Source organism: Bombina bombina, chromosome 10 (genome assembly GCF_027579735.1).
Source record: "Bombina bombina isolate aBomBom1 chromosome 10, aBomBom1.pri, whole genome shotgun sequence".
Lineage (NCBI taxonomy): Eukaryota > Metazoa > Chordata > Amphibia > Anura > Bombinatoridae > Bombina > Bombina bombina.
Genome location: NC_069508.1, coordinates 145,832,657 through 145,849,899, shown reverse-complemented (window position 1 = coordinate 145,849,899; position 17,243 = coordinate 145,832,657). Strand labels below are relative to the sequence as shown.

The 17,243-nt window shown below is 35.1% G+C and overlaps 1 protein-coding gene across 1 annotated transcript in view; it reads left to right on the top strand.

The window, feature by feature from the left end:
* Positions 1 to 17,243, top strand: part of LRRC7 (leucine rich repeat containing 7) — a 518,594-nt gene that overhangs the window by 78,041 nt on the left and 423,310 nt on the right. The window contains exon 2 of the mRNA XM_053693367.1: positions 1,055 to 1,172. Within this exon, the coding sequence (XP_053549342.1) occupies positions 1,055 to 1,172 (118 nt within the window). The remainder of the gene's footprint in view (positions 1 to 1,054; positions 1,173 to 17,243) is intronic.

The following is a 17,243-nucleotide window of genomic DNA, read 5'->3' as shown; positions in this document are numbered from 1 at the left end:
ACCACATTTTATATAATTTCTGTGAAGAAGAAATGGAAGATGATAAAAACAGGAGGAGTTATATTTATAGTATATAGTATTTAATTAATCTTCTAAGTAGATCATTATACAAAAGATGACTTGAAAGTTTATCACCAATATCTTAGTGATTGAAAACTGGGGTGGGTAAAAGGATCCCAAATGACTGATTTTTTTTATTTTTTTATTTCAACATAAATATTCTAAACTGTCAACAACTTATTTACAAATATCATTTTTATATAATTATACTAAATTAATAAAGTTCTTGTGGTGTCATGAGGATTACATACTGAACAAAAGAAGTTATATAAGATTTAAAAGTACCTTAAGATTGTCCCACAGCACAAAAATGATTGGCAATAACTGGAATGAATGTAATATTGTGCATGTTGGACAGTGATTATTTACGGTTGCACACCAATAGCTACTCTGTTTTAAAGGTATACAAAACAGTGCTCCTTTAGTATATGTTAAATAAAAGTAAACCAAAAAAGAAAAAGATTTTGAAATAAAAAAAACAAACAACTTACTTGTTTTCTTGCTAAACGAGCAAATATCAGTGTAGCCACTGCCTACAGCTAGATAACAGAGCTGCCATTGCAGAGCTTAAGTTATACTGTCAGATGATTTTGAAGCAAACATCCTCTACTGTACATGGGCAATAAAGTGATTACAGATAGAGCAGATGTCTCCTAGCAACACTTCCTCTTTTAGGTCCTTTAAAGTTCATGCTATTGCCATAATGCAGAATATTTTTTTTTTTAGTAAATATGCATTTTTTATTGTAGCACCATGACATGTTAAGAGTTTGGATGCTCAGGCTTCTAAAATTGGGCTATTATCAATATTGGCTTGTATCAAAAGTTTATGAATTTTTGTCCATTCTCACAATACATGTAATTTGACTGTGCCAGTATGACAGTACATTTTGTGAACATAAAATTTACATCAAATACTGTTTATTTAGTGTATTATATCTTGTACTATTCAGAAATTGAAGACCTTTTAATGTAATTCTCTTTTTCTTTGACAGCAATTATTCAATTGCCAGGCTCTTCGGAAGCTAAGTATGCCTGACAATGATCTTTCAAGTCTGCCAGCAGCTATTGCTAGCCTGGTGAATCTTAAAGAGTTGGATATCAGCAAGAACGGTAAGATTTTCTTTTCTTTACCTAATTATAGTTTTTATCAACTGATCCTTGCAAAGTTCAACCTTAAATATTGAGTTCACGAAGGCCCAATTGATTGTTTATGGGGACACAAGGGTATTCCATACATTTAGGTTATTTTATTCATCTTTTTAGGTTTTTTATGTTGGTCTGCTTAAAGACAGTAGTAACTTTAGCCTTTCACTTGCCTCCAGAATCTTGCATTAGTAGCACAGGTTTGTCCAGTGAGATTAAAGGGACATGAAACACATTTTTTTTCTTTCACGATTCAGAGAGAGCATGTCATTTTACTGTAATGTACTTATATTATCTCATTTGTTTCAGTCTCTTGGTATCATCTGATGAAAATCATACCTAGATAGTCTCAAGAGCTGCTGATTGGTGACTGCACATATATGCCTTATGTTATTGACTCGCCCATGTCCATTGATACCAAGAGAATGAAGCAATCTAGATAATATAAGTAAATTAGAAAGTTGTTTAAAATTGTATTCTACATTTGACTTATGAAAGAAAAAAATAGTTTTTCATGTCCCTTTAACCTCTCAAGTTAATTTATTAAAAAGGACTTAAAAAGTCAATAGTATGCTGGGGTTGTACAGGCACTGAATATTATTTTAATATAGTTTGCCATAAAAATATGTTGCTGATTTGCTTTTTTAACTGCTATATTGTTCACTTGTCAGATTACTGACCTGAAAGGTGTAAATGCACTTTGACCTGTCAGTCAAGCTTGTGCACAAGCATGCACTTATCAATCAGCCACTCAGGACCTATTCAGGAAACTATTAACAAGGAATACACACTCCTGTATTGGTCAGTTTAGCTTAAATTTATATTAAAAAAGTACAATGTTTTCAAGTTGAAAGCAAGGTAGTCAGGTGATAATTTTGAAGGCACAATTGATGCAAACCATCAAATTAGATCAGATAGTTGGTATTATATTATTATTTTGTGTACAGGATATTTCAAATATAGTATTTTGGTTTACTTTGTTTGGTGGAAATAGTATTGCTTCTGTGTGCATCAACAGTTTTTCCTTATGTTGTGGCACTATGATTTCTATGTACAAAAGTACATTGTTGGTTTTTGATGTATTGCAATAGTTGTAAGCCGAGATGTCACAAATACTGCTAGATACATAATGTGGTTATTATTAACTGAACACTTTAATTTCATATACATGTGGTTGCATCAAGTTTTATTTTTATTGCAACCCCTTTGCACCGACATTGTCTAAGTAGAATAATATAAACAAATAATTACCAAATAATTACTATTGTTTTGTCTGCCAGATGTGAGTCTTTTGTTTTCTATAGCATTTGTGTCTTCAGAGACGGGGAGTATATAAAAGTATTTGGGATACCATTTTTAACACAATTACACTTATGGATATATGAAAAATTGGAAAGTTGACAGGTGGATAAGGATAGACTTGCATGAATAATAGCTTAACTCTTTAACAACCATGACTTACCCTGCATGCCGCTGGTCATTAAGGGTTTGTCAGGTCATAATAGTGCAGGACAATGATATTATGACCTCCTTCTCTCCTGCAGGCCTCTTGAAATAGCACTATCAAGAAATCAAGCCCATAGAAAGACCAGTGACGTACAGGGTATGTCGCTGGTCGTTAAGGGGTTAAGTCAATTGCTTGTCTTAATGGGAACCTTAATGGTAGGCTACTATTTAATGGATTGACAGTTTAATAACTTTTAATTTACTTTATCAGATATTGAATATTTGATAAATGGATCCATAAATATGATCTGAGATCAGAACCTTGGGGAATGTAAAGGGTGCCAGTCTCTGTATAAAAAGGCTAAAGAAGATTTTATTATGCAAAATCTGTAATAATTGTGTGGGCCTGCTTACTATTTACGTATATGTCCCTTTAATAGAATTCATAGAATAACTAGAGATAGAAGAGTAATTCAATATTGTCATTAAATGATTATTAGTGTTCATATGAGCAAATCTTTAAACTGGCCATTGTGAACATCCAACTGTGAACCTACTCATACCCAAAGTGAAACCCATTTACATGACTCATATCTCACCTCGCACTCTATCACTGTTTTGACCCTGATAGAACAAAGATGAACCCCACCTCAATAACATTCATACCTACTAGTCTTCCATTATTATTAAGTGCAGAGCAGCTATCATTACATTTAGCTCCTCACATATAGTCCAATGATCTCCTCTGCTCACGCGAGATGATCTAAGAAGATAGTACGGTGAGCTCCTTCAAAAAAAGGTAGAAACTCATATTTTACATTGAATGATGTTTATCTTACTATACAGGGTCCTGTGGGATTTCTATCCATGTCAGTGAGTTTTAGTTATCAAGCCAATAATCAGAAAGGTTGCACAGAAAACAGAAGGACAGAAGTGTGAGTGGCTGTGAGGAATGTGCTTGGATTAACCAAGCTTCTTCCAATATTGCTGTAAAAGAGGACATTGAGACTACTAGGTCACCTGACTTATTTCAATTGCAGCTATTGGCCTCAATCTACATAGATGGTTTTCAATGTAAGGTGTAGCAGATATATTGACCAATGGTTACCCATTAATTTAACTTCCAATGATTTAAGAGCTCAGGATTGTTAGCAACACTGGTAGGGACCAATGCTGAATAAATACTAGTAATTCATTATACCTCACTTAAAGGTCCATGTGAAATTAAGGAATTACCTATGTGTATAACTATAGGATTTTCTTTTCATACCATGGCATCATTCAGAATCCAAATAATCAAATGCAACTTTACATAAACATAAATGCACTATTTGGCATTAAATCACCATGACACCCAACAGTTTTATAAAATGCAGGACTGTCCAGACTGGCATTAAAATCTCATGCTCTAGGCTTGTTGCTAAATTTCCATCTTTTTGTTGACAAAAACTACCAGCAGATCTAAAAACTAAACACACACACACACACACACACACACACACACACACACACATATATTCTGCATGAAAAAGAGATCAATTTTAATTATTTAAAATGTATTTTACATAAAGATGGCCAAGTTATATTTGTTTATTTTGCTAATTAATTTGATTTTTATGGCACAACTGGTCTATATGATAGGTGCTCACTGAATAATAAGAAATAAAATGCAAGAATGAATACAAAGAGGTGGGGTTTTTTTGTTTGTTTTTTATTCTAATACATTTTTTGGTGCATCAATTCAATTAATTCAATTTGGCCACTGAGTGTATCATAGACACAGAAAAAGCACCACAAAGATGCAACCAACTACTCTGTAGCATTCCAAAAATGCATGTTTTTTGTAATGATGTATATAGCTAGTATATTTTTCTATACATTTCCCATATTTAAAAGGACATAAAAGTGAAAAAATAAAATGTTCTAAAATGTTTCAGTATTTTATTATAGCACTGTTGCTTGCATGTAAGTGTGTGTTTGACCCCTGCAAATTGATAAAACACATAGGTAAAGCCAATGACAAGAGGCATATATTGTGTATCCACCAATCACAAGCTAGATGCCAGATGTGCATTTCTGCTGCTGAGGTTATGTACATATGCTTTTCATCAAAGGATAGAAAGAGACCAAAGTGAAATTGATAACATAAGTGAATTTGAAAGTGTCTTAAAATTACATGCTTTGCCTAATATGACATTTTCATTTTGTACTGTCATGTTTCTTTAATACATTGCAAAAAATATAGGGATACCACTTTCTTTTAAAAATTAATCTGCGGTGTCACAATCCAAAAACCCTTTAAGAAGCTCTGTGTTAGATAAAAGGGAATAACTTACAAGACGTTTAACTTAGATTCAAAAATATATCATTTTTTCATCAGGAGATATAGTTAGTCGCTGATACTAAATAAATGATGTGCTTTTCAACAGAATACTTCAGTCAAGGAAATATAATTGTTATGTACTAATAGCTGAGATAATTAACAGCACCATTTTTAATTAGCCACTGATCTAATCTTAGCTTTGATTGAGCTGCTATATCCAAAGATGAAAAAAAAAAAATGTTTGTCTAAGTTAAGAATCTTGAAACAGACCCTTAATAAATCAACGTTAGTGATTAAAGGAAATCAGTGAATGGCAATACTATATTCTGTTCCTATTTAGCGCTGTCATAAAAATGGATTAATCTATCCTTTTGTTCTTTTTTTTCACATTCTCATTTATTCTTAACAATGAATCAGTACTAAATTTTAATGTGAATATTTTTAGACTGTGATCAATTCTTGCATAATACAGTTGAAGCCAATGGGATTATTCAGGGTATTTAAAAGGGAGTCTGACATTTGAAAATGAATATAATTCAGTGTGAAACATGCGGACAAGAAAAGATTTCCCTACCTATATCTCTGGAATGAATTGGTTCTTAAAGGGAAAATGCTCACTCTAAAAAATGTATACATTGAAAGCATTATTTTCATCTTGTGTCACTGAAAAATGGTGAGGTTTTTTGACTGTGTTAATTAGTTTTAAACATACCCCAACAAACAATTATGGCCTAGATTAAAAGTATAGCACAAAAATATTATTGCTATTGTGTGCTAACACCACTCAAGACAATCAAAAGAACTTTTATTTTTGCGCCCATCATACAAGTTAAAAATATTGTGTTATTATTATTATCAGTTATTTATATGGCGCCAACAGATTTCGCATCGCTATAACATGGGTACAATATGCAAAGGTAGCATTTATAAGAGAAAATCGGTGGAGGGCCCTGTTGTAAATACCCTAACATGAATGTTATCTACAAAACAGTTGGGCACATAGGTGTACAGGCTAAGGGGGTTCAAGGGGATGACAAAAGAGGCAAGGAACGGAGGTAAGGAAAGTTTACTGTACATTGTATGCATCAATGGTCTGAACACTAGAGTCTTTAAGGAGCACTTGAAACTTTGAAAACTAGGGGAGATTCTTGTGGAGCGAGGTAGTGAGTTCCACAAAACAGGAGCCATTCTGAATGGTAGAGGAAGCCATTGAAGGGATGGGCAGAAAGGTACAACAGATGAGAAGCGATGTGTAATGAAGATCAGCTTGTTAGAGCTAAAACGAAAGCCATGGGGGTGCAAACATGTCAGATAGTGAGGTGCGCTAAATCCCTTACATAAAAGATTCCATTGGGGTACACTGAAAAACTCTTGTCAGCTATCACTTGAGAGCTAAGCCAAAGGTGCGCTAAACAGATGGTTAAGGTTTAAGGTCAAATAGTGGAGTTCTTTACTAACATTTAAACTATGATTAGACATGCATACATATGTATCTACATACATATAAATACACACATACATACATATGCTCTTTTAGCCCTTCCCAGTTCAGCCTTGTCATATATCATATCCACTTAAATCACTGTCAAAAATAAAAAAAACTTTATTTTACTTTAAAAAAATATTAATACAATTATATATATATACAGATTAGGGATGTGCATTCGGATTCTTCCTTAGGATCTGAATGTGGAAGTAGGAGGTGGTCCATAGGATTTAACTCTTTTCAGGACCAGATTGATTTTTGTGAAAGATCACTATACTAAGATCTGTGCAAATCCAGATCTTTTGCACAGTAGGATTGTAGTCAGGGGCAGAGCAATAGGCAGTGCTTCAGGCTCAAAAGCAGCAGATTTTGTGAGAAGCAAGCATACACCCCACCACCACCACTAAGTTTTGAGGTTTTAACTGTAGCTAGCTTGGGCGGCAGTGCAAACTATCACTGCTGTTTTAAAATTAGCCGCCTGGGTGGAAGTGTGACTGCCAGGCACAGGTCTCTCTTTTCCCTTATTCACATGTCTTGTGGATCAAAAAAAGACAGCACAAGCAAGGGGTTGTACGGTATTTTTGTGATCTGTGGTTTCATTTGGACTAATACTGGGGCTGAATGACCATGCATTGGTCCAGTGGTCTCGTTCAAGCAGAGATAGCTGACATTATAGGGAGTGCAGAAGCACTGATGTGTTTTCTCATCTTGTCAGACAGCTGGTATAATGTAGATGCAGGGGCCATGCTTCTGATCTACATTCTTGCTTGATCATACAGCTTCACTAAAAGGGCTGCAGTTTCTAGACTTCTAATCTGTGGTCTCTTTTGGTCTGGTAGTTGGCATAGTGTGGTTGCAGGGTCCATCCATGTAATGCAAAGATGTTTGTACCTGCTGCAAAGAAAGACAATCCGCAACAAGTGATGCAGGTAAAAACAGACTTTATTTAAAGTCAAATACTTGTAAAGGGTACATGTAAGCTCGGGAGAGAGCTAGGAACAGATGAAAACGTCCCTCCATGTATCTTGATGTTTCATTAATACTTATAATAATAATTAAGCTGCATTTTAAGTGTCATTTGATATATAGCTGTCCTAAAGGGAGCTACAGGTGCTATGCATCTGATCTGAGGTCTCAGTAGGCTATATAACTGTCTGATCTGTGCTCTCATTTAGGGCTAGATTATGAGAGGAGCGATATTTATCGCTCCTGCTTGTGGTAAACCGATGCGCGCAAAAAGCCAGACTTCTAATATCGCAACCGCGTTAACATATTTAGTCAAAATAGAAGTCAATGGAAAAAAACTAACATCCTACTGGTGCACAAACCCAGTCGCATTTTCTTAAGTGCGCCAATCAGACATGAAATTATTAATATTTCACATTCCAATGTTCTTCACATAGCAGAATATGTTCTAGTTATTCATAAATATATATATAGAACCCCCATCACAAAAAGGCACTCACTGGTCTTCATAAAATATAGCATTTATTTCAATTCATAAATAAAAAGACTTCTTTTTATTGATGAATGGCAGCTGAAACACTTTGTAAGACTGTGCTTATCCTTCCTTGGGGATTTGTTTATATATATATATATATATATATATATATATATATATATATATATAGACACAATAACAGAATCCGCCCTTCAGGGTCAGCCACCCGTGTTTCTACTCAAGTAGCATAGCCCTCACAAACGGTGAAGTCACAGGATTTTCTCAGCAAAAATAAAAGTTTAATTGACGTTTCGAAGTTCTGAAGAAGGGGAGAATATATCCCCGAAACGTCAATTAAACTTTCATTTTTGCTTAGAAAATCCTGTGACTTCACTGTTTGTGTGGGCTATATATATAAAAAGCACAGTATTTACGACTAAGAAGAAATTGTACTGAATTAACTAAATACCATACACAAGCACAGGAATTGACCAACAGATTGGTAGAAAGGGGTTACCACAAAAAATAATTGAAACAAATAGAAACACAGGTGGCAGGAATAAATAGACAGGACTTACTTATAGGCAAAGTCAACACTAAGAACAACTATATTGGAGAAAAAACTAACATATCAAACAAGAATACACTATTCATCACACAATTTAGTAGACAATACCAACAAATTTGCAAAATAGTTAGGAAAAACCTATGATACTTAAAGGCGATGAAGCATTAGCAGAAATTCTCACACAGGGAGTAAAATGCATAGCTAGAAAAGCACCCACACTGGGTGATTTAACAAGAAAGAACTTTGCAGGAAAATCCTCTGAAAAACCTAATTGGTTGAGTCCCAGAACTGGGTATTTTAAATGTGGTCATGTCCCTTGTAAGGGATGCACATGTATAACAGTAACAGATACTTTTTCCTCTAATGTTACTAAACAATTTTTTCATATTAGAGATAGAATTGACTGTAACTCCCAATATGTTATATACTTTATTAACTGCCTATCCTGTTCAAGCCAATATATTGGTATCACGACTCATCCATTGAAGGACAGAATTCATGAACATTTGCAATCTTTGGATGAAAAAGACCCTAAAACCCCTGTTGCTAAACATTTTAGATTACATGGTCAGGGACCAAAATACTGCTCATTCATTGGTATAGATATAATTAAGAAACTTCCTAGGGGGGGAGATAGAGAGAGAAGCCTCTGGAAAAAAGAATTTTTTGGATAATTAAATTACATACCAGGGCCCCAGAAGGTATCAATAAAAGAATGGATGTAGATTTATTCATTGAATAATTAGCTATCTCCTAATCTAAGTAAAACATCCCCCCTCACATTCTAATTAATTAATAAACCACCCTCCACTATGGGTATCAGTCCTCATTTTTTAGAGGACCTGCTAGAAAAGAATTTTCTTCACCCTCATTGACTAATATTTATTCATATTTAAGTACATCCTTTGGGATGCTTAAGGGTATTTTTAGGGATATTATATTGTCTATTTTGTGTCTAACTTTAACCCCTGTGGCTTTCCACAGGGGGTTTCAAACACTGATTAGATGTATAGTTTAGGTTTGACACAACAAATACTTTTTAATGTTGAACATTACAAGAGCCACTTATCCATTGACTAAAATTCATTTGTATAGCTATGCTTTATAATGGTCTGACAATTATTTTGTATACTATGATACTATAGACCATATAGACCATATACTCAATGGGATTTTATGCATAAGCTCTGTCCATTAACAGTGGCCCTTTTTCTATATATTGACAATCCCTATTTTGTGTAAGCTTTTTATTGTATTTTTCATTTTATTTGATGGATGGTTTCTTTTTTATTTGGCGATCACTTTACATAATAATACATATCTTGTTTTCTTTGTTTTCTTTTTTATGTATGATCTTATTTTTTCCTTTTTTCTTTTACTTATTTACTTACTTAATCTGCGTAGTTTAGTAACAATACTGTTTTACCAAGTTTATGACTTTTTATTAGATTTATATATTTTATTTTTTTATCATCTGTTCTCTAGGCTTCTATGCGCTTTTGTATATAGTATTCATGTTATTGCACTATTAAATATGAATAAGGTGCTTGGCCCCATACATGAAATAGCAGCTTATGCCCCGGCCAATTGATCCAGGGGTTTCCTTTTAAACAGTTTTCTGGATTACTGATTGGCTGCTCGATCATTTATAGCTCTCCATGCACCAAGAATTTTCAGCTGAAACGCGTCAGGTGTCCATTTGTACATTCACCTGTATTCTGGCAACTATGCTGAATAAATTCCACCTTTGACCAAGATTTTGTCTCCGGATCAGCCTCTTTCCTTTTTCCCTTTGGGGATCTACATATTATATATATATATATATATATATATATATATTTATATATATATATATATATATATATATATATATATAGGTCAGTAAAAAAGCAAGGTTGCAGACGACGTTGAACACAACTTCATTTATTGATTCACATATTGCGGATAAAATACCCATAGGTACATGGGTCACAAAGGGTCACAAGGATAGCATAAACTTGCAGGAACTGCTGCTGACATGTTTCGCCCTTTAGGGCATAATCATAGCTGCAGATAAAACACCTGCTTGCTTATTTAAGGCAGCAGGGAAAAGCTGATATGTTAAAACTTAAATAGCAAGGAAATGCTGTTGGTCAATAGTAAACCTTTCATATTACATTTAATCATATTAAGCCTCAAAAGTAAATCACAGTATGGGACTAGTGAATGCGATCGTTTCATTACTTGGAAAATTAACCAAATGGCATTTGCATGTAAAGACATGCTCGCTCAAGCATACATGGATATGCCTATAGGTGGAAATATAGAAAAGCGGTAGTCCTGGAGAGTATAGTTAAAACGTCTTTATTTCAAACTCAGATTAAAAACGAATGGCAATCACAAGTAAAAACATCACAGGTGTGGCACTGTTTGGCTTACGCGTTTCGGCTGGGAGCCGTAGTCATAGCCTATAGTGCTGTGTGACACACCTCTCTAAATACTCCTACCTAAAATCCTATTGGTTAAAAATTAGAACACACCTGTTGATTACATACTCTATACAAAGAGAACTAATATTAACTGTACCTCCTAAGCAATTAGACCTAGCGATATTGACAAATACAACATTCACTTATACATGGAATAAACATGTTGTAGAATGAGAAATACACACCATACCTCCAAAATTAGAAATAGTGCAATATACAATGTGCAAAATCTCAAAACATACATTGTGTACTATGTGTACCATATTAGCTATATATATTCTCATTCTAACTAAGAATATGAAGAGTCAAAAGTCAAAACATGTTATACACATAGAAAAGTCAAATACTGTTAAGGCGGATCCTAACCCTATAACATAATTATAGATCTTAATCGTAAGCAATAATATGGGTAAAATTTCTAAGTTACATGATTGTCCTAAGTAATCCAGGGTAAAGTATAAATGGACAAATGAAATCAAATGCCTGAATAGCGCAAGAGATTACAGAGTCCTAAACAGATAAATATGACATGCATAGGAGTGGCTCACAGAGAGCTAAGGAGCCCAGACCAGTTACCACAAATTCATGATATCATACTTGGAGTTGAGCCCATTTGGAATACGAGTGCCCATTGTGAAAATCCAATGGGCTTCTCTCAACTCCAGTATGCGATCTATGGAACCTCCCCTTTTAGGTCTGTGAACCCTTTCTATAGCACTCCAAGAAAAGGAAGAAAGGTTCCCTCCATGGTAGACCCCGAAATGCTGAACTACAGGGGTACTCGATTTAACTGTAGTAAAAGAGGAAAGATGTTCCCTAATTCTGGTGTTTACATCTCTGGAGGTAAGACCTATGTATTGAATTTTACATGAGGAGCAGTTAAGTACATAAATCACATTAGTACATGTGCAATTTAAGAGTGTTTTGATATTAAATGTTTTCCCTGTAACATAACTTGTAAATGTATTTCCAGTGCGTACAAAGTCACACGGTTTACATTTTCTGTGGCCGCATTTATGCATGCCCTGATGTCTGATCCACGCACAAGCATCATTAGTCTTAGTCGGCAACATAGTTGGAGATAGCTGGGAGCCCAGTGTGGGACCTTTCCTGTATGCACACCTAACCCCACTTTTAACCATTTCAATTAATTTATCATCTGCATTGAGGATTTTAAAGTGCTTACGTATAATGGAACAAATGTCATTGTATTGTCCACTGTGAGTGGTGACAAACGTCACTCCATCAAAGGGCTTAGAATCATTTATTTGTCTATCTACCAGAAGACTATCTCTGGTTTTGGAGCTCACCAAATGTTTGGCCTTACGAATGGCTTTTTTTGGATATCTGCGTTGTTGAAGCCTAGATTCAAGGTCCCTGGCTAAAGTCTTGAAGTCGCTGTCATCTGAACAGTTTCTTTTTAATCTGATCATCTCCCCTTTAGCAATTGCTTCTGGGACATGTTTCGGATGGCAGCTAGTCCCGAATAAGACTGAATTCCCTGAGATGGGTTTCCTATAAGAAACTGTTTTAACTCTGCCATCTGGGAGCCCTATAAGGGTAAGATCTAAAAAATTAGCACTTATGTCATTAAATTCAAATGTAAATTTGAGATTCATGTCATTTAAATTTAGGGTTGAACAGAATTCTACAGCTTGTTGTTGGGTTCCTGTCCATATGAAGATCAGATCGTCTATATATCTTCGATATGTAGATATATAGACACGGAAAGGGTTACTATCTCCAAAGATGTGGAAGAACTCCCAGAATCCTAGGAACAGATTAGCATAAGATGGGGCAAATTTTGCCCCCATCGCTGTTCCACACCTTTGGAGATAGTACACCCCCTCGAACACAAAAAAATTGTGTGTAAGGAGGAACCCCACAACTTTCACAATAAAACAATTGAAATCTTCAGTGTAATTACCAAAGTTGTCCAAGAAAAAACAAATTGCCTTCAAACCTGTGTAATTTATCTGAGTGGGTGGACAGCATCCTACAGCCAATGGTTATTTCATTACCCTCGCATTTGCGAGATACTAAACATGTTTTACAGTTAATGAAAAATGTAGTCTGGACATCACAATCCAGATGGTTAACTGTGGATGCTGTCTCACTCTACTCCTGTATACCACATGACACAGGTTTGAAGGCAATTTGTTTTTTCTTGGACAACTTTGGTAATTACACTGAAGATTTCAATTGTTTTATTGTGAAAGTTGTGGGGTTCCTCCTTACACACAATTTTTTTGTGTTCGAGGGGGTGTACTATCTCCAAAGGTGTGGAACAGCGATGGGGGCAAAATTTGCCCCATCTTATGCTAATCTGTTCCTAGGATTCTGGGAGTTCTTCCACATCTTTGGAGATAGTAACCCTTTCCGTGTCTATATATCTACATATCGAAGATATATAGACGATCTGATCTTCATATGGACAGGAACCCAACAACAAGCTGTAGAATTCTGTTCAACCCTAAATTTAAATGACATGAATCTCAAATTTACATTTGAATTTAATGACATAAGTGCTAATTTTTTAGATCTTACCCTTATAGGGCTCCCAGATGGCAGAGTTAAAACAGTTTCTTATAGGAAACCCATCTCAGGGAATTCAGTCTTATTCGGGACTAGCTGCCATCCGAAACATGTCCCAGAAGCAATTGCTAAAGGGGAGATGATCAGATTAAAAAGAAACTGTTCAGATGACAGCGACTTCAAGACTTTAGCCAGGGACCTTGAATCTAGGCTTCAACAACGCAGATATCCAAAAAAAGCCATTCGTAAGGCCAAACATTTGGTGAGCTCCAAAACCAGAGATAGTCTTCTGGTAGATAGACAAATAAATGATTCTAAGCCCTTTGATGGAGTGACGTTTGTCACCACTCACAGTGGACAATACAATGACATTTGTTCCATTATACGTAAGCACTTTAAAATCCTCAATGCAGATGATAAATTAATTGAAATGGTTAAAAGTGGGGTTAGGTGTGCATACAGGAAAGGTCCCACACTGGGCTCCCAGCTATCTCCAACTATGTTGCCGACTAAGACTAATGATGCTTGTGCGTGGATCAGACATCAGGGCATGCATAAATGCGGCCACAGAAAATGTAAACCGTGTGACTTTGTACGCACTGGAAATACATTTACAAGTTATGTTACAGGGAAAACATTTAATATCAAAACACTCTTAAATTGCACATGTACTAATGTGATTTATGTACTTAACTGCTCCTCATGTAAAATTCAATACATAGGTCTTACCTCCAGAGATGTAAACACCAGAATTAGGGAACATCTTTCCTCTTTTACTACAGTTAAATCGAGTACCCCTGTAGTTCAGCATTTCGGGGTCTACCATGGAGGGAACCTTTCTTCCTTTTCTTGGAGTGCTATAGAAAGGGTTCACAGACCTAAAAGGGGAGGTTCCATAGATCGCATACTGGAGTTGAGAGAAGCCCATTGGATTTTCACAATGGGCACTCGTATTCCAAATGGGCTCAACTCCAAGTATGATATCATGAATTTGTGGTAACTGGTCTGGGCTCCTTAGCTCTCTGTGAGCCACTCCTATGCATGTCATATTTATCTGTTTAGGACTCTGTAATCTCTTGCGCTATTCAGGCATTTGATTTCATTTGTCCATTTATACTTTACCCTGGATTACTTAGGACAATCATGTAACTTAGAAATTTTACCCATATTATTGCTTACGATTAAGATCTATAATTATGTTATAGGGTTAGGATCCGCCTTAACAGTATTTGACTTTTCTATGTGTATAACATGTTTTGACTTTTGACTCTTCATATTCTTAGTTAGAATGAGAATATATATAGCTAATATGGTACACATAGTACACAATGTATGTTTTGAGATTTTGCACATTGTATATTGCACTATTTCTAATTTTGGAGGTATGGTGTGTATTTCTCATTCTACAACATGTTTATTCCATGTATAAGTGAATGTTGTATTTGTCAATATCGCTAGGTCTAATTGCTTAGGAGGTACAGTTAATATTAGTTCTCTTTGTATAGAGTATGTAATCAACAGGTGTGTTCTAATTTTTAACCAATAGGATTTTAGGTAGGAGTATTTAGAGAGGTGTGTCACACAGCACTATAGGCTATGACTACGGCTCCCAGCCGAAACGCGTAAGCCAAACAGTGCCACACCTGTGATGTTTTTACTTGTGATTGCCATTCGTTTTTAATCTGAGTTTGAAATAAAGACGTTTTAACTATACTCTCCAGGACTACCGCTTTTCTATATTTCTACATTTTGCCAGTGTATCCTGGACTGTTAAGCTGTGGGGAGGTGTGTGCGTGCAGCAAATAGTTATTGGTGATTCTTCAGCATCAGTACTTTCCACGGATTGGTTACTGCTGATTGACGCTTTGACTAGCCAATAGGATCTAGCGCTCATCGAAGAGGAGAGACGCTGTACATCTGCAGACCCACGAGGACGCCAAGCAGCTGAGCCGGTGAAGAAACGAGCACTCGGAGATGGTATAAGGTACCCGTGCATCGTAGATCCCAAAGTGTCCGGTATAGTAAGCAGGCTTGGGCAACAGTGGGTGACTTATTTTGACCAATTCGCCTATGCAGTTACCTATAAAAGTTTCCTTAAGCTGTCATACAGTTTGGAATACACTGCACTATTAACTATTAGCTGACCTCAAGTGGTTTTTCACGCATTTGTTTTAGCACTACTGAGTTCCTTCTTTTGTATGTATGCCTATAGGTGCACATATTATAAATCAACCAACCTATGTATGTGAGTTTACATATAATACGCACATACATTTACATCTTGTGCTTAAGGATTCACCCTCACATATATGAGTGAATAGAATATGTATATGGAACATTTGCATATGCACATATGCTCCTACCTAAAGCCATTTTCAGTTACTAAGACCTTCCCATATCTATCTCGAAGCAGTGCTATATAATTCTACCCAATACATGTGTAAGTGAGTATAACACTGTGAACCAATGGGATAATGTATATATATATATATATATATATATATATAAAGTAAAAGCAAACAATACATCTTAAATATCCTAAGCCCCACCCCCACAAATTAAAACAATTGTGCCAAAACATAGTAACCTTGGTGATAAAGCAACAGTTGCTATAGTGCTCATTATATAAATATATCAGTGTTTTACATATATTCCATTGAAAAATTAATGTTTTCTTTACTGTCCCTTTAACTATAATACATTCAGTTTACATTACTGTCAGCCAATTCATTGTCCACAGCATCTTCCACAAGTTGACAGAAAATAAATACAAGGAAAAGCTTTATTGTTGTTTGGTGCATGCAGAATTGACATAAGCACATTATCATCAAAATTACATTGAAGTTAACTTTTTGCATAAATTCACAACCATTTCACACATGATGAATCCCTTTAAATCCCCAAATCATTCTGTAATAGATTTTCATTATGTTATTTATTAGACTTTTCATCCCAGTATCGTGTTTTGACAAGATGGCTGTATCAAGATGAATTCTGACATTTGCTTATTTTCTTTGAACGCATTCTTTTGGGCAAACCATGACTAGAATACCATTTGCACTATCAGTTTACCGAACTGCCTAAGTAAATTACATTCATAGAACGGGAACCAGTCTTTTTAATCCAGTGGTAACATATTCAATGCTTAGGGACTAAAATATATTTTGTTCACACTTACTATGCCAACTGTGGGTAGGCATATGTTTTTTTTAAAAACATATTCAAACTTTTCAACATATAAATGTATTTTAGCAAATGTAGGAAGATTATGTAAAATTCTAAAATCTGTTAATTTATATTAAATTAAAACAATGCAACAGTTATTTTAAATTGACAGTCGACTTTTTATTGTTTAAAAAGATAGATAATCACTTTATTACCCATTCCCAAGTTTTGCATAACCAACACTGTTATATTAACCCTTTGAGTGCTAATCACTTTCCCACCTGGGTGCTAAGATTTTTTTAATGTTTTTTTTTTAATTTTTGGACAATTTTTTTTAAAACTTTTTTTTTTTCTTCAGACTCCCAAGACTTACACTGTTGGAAAGGTTAGGCGATTACCTTTTCAAATGGTGGGTCTTGGGGGTCTGTGGCTGCTTAGATGCCTGAGATACAGGCTTCTAAGCAGCATGCCCCCTGCTCCTATACTTTAAGCAATGGTAAACTATGCTGACATGAAACTAGCGATCGTATGTAAAATTTAAGAATAATGTGACTTTCATTCATGAAAAGCTGTTAATCGATCATTATTTTTAAATTTTTAACATTA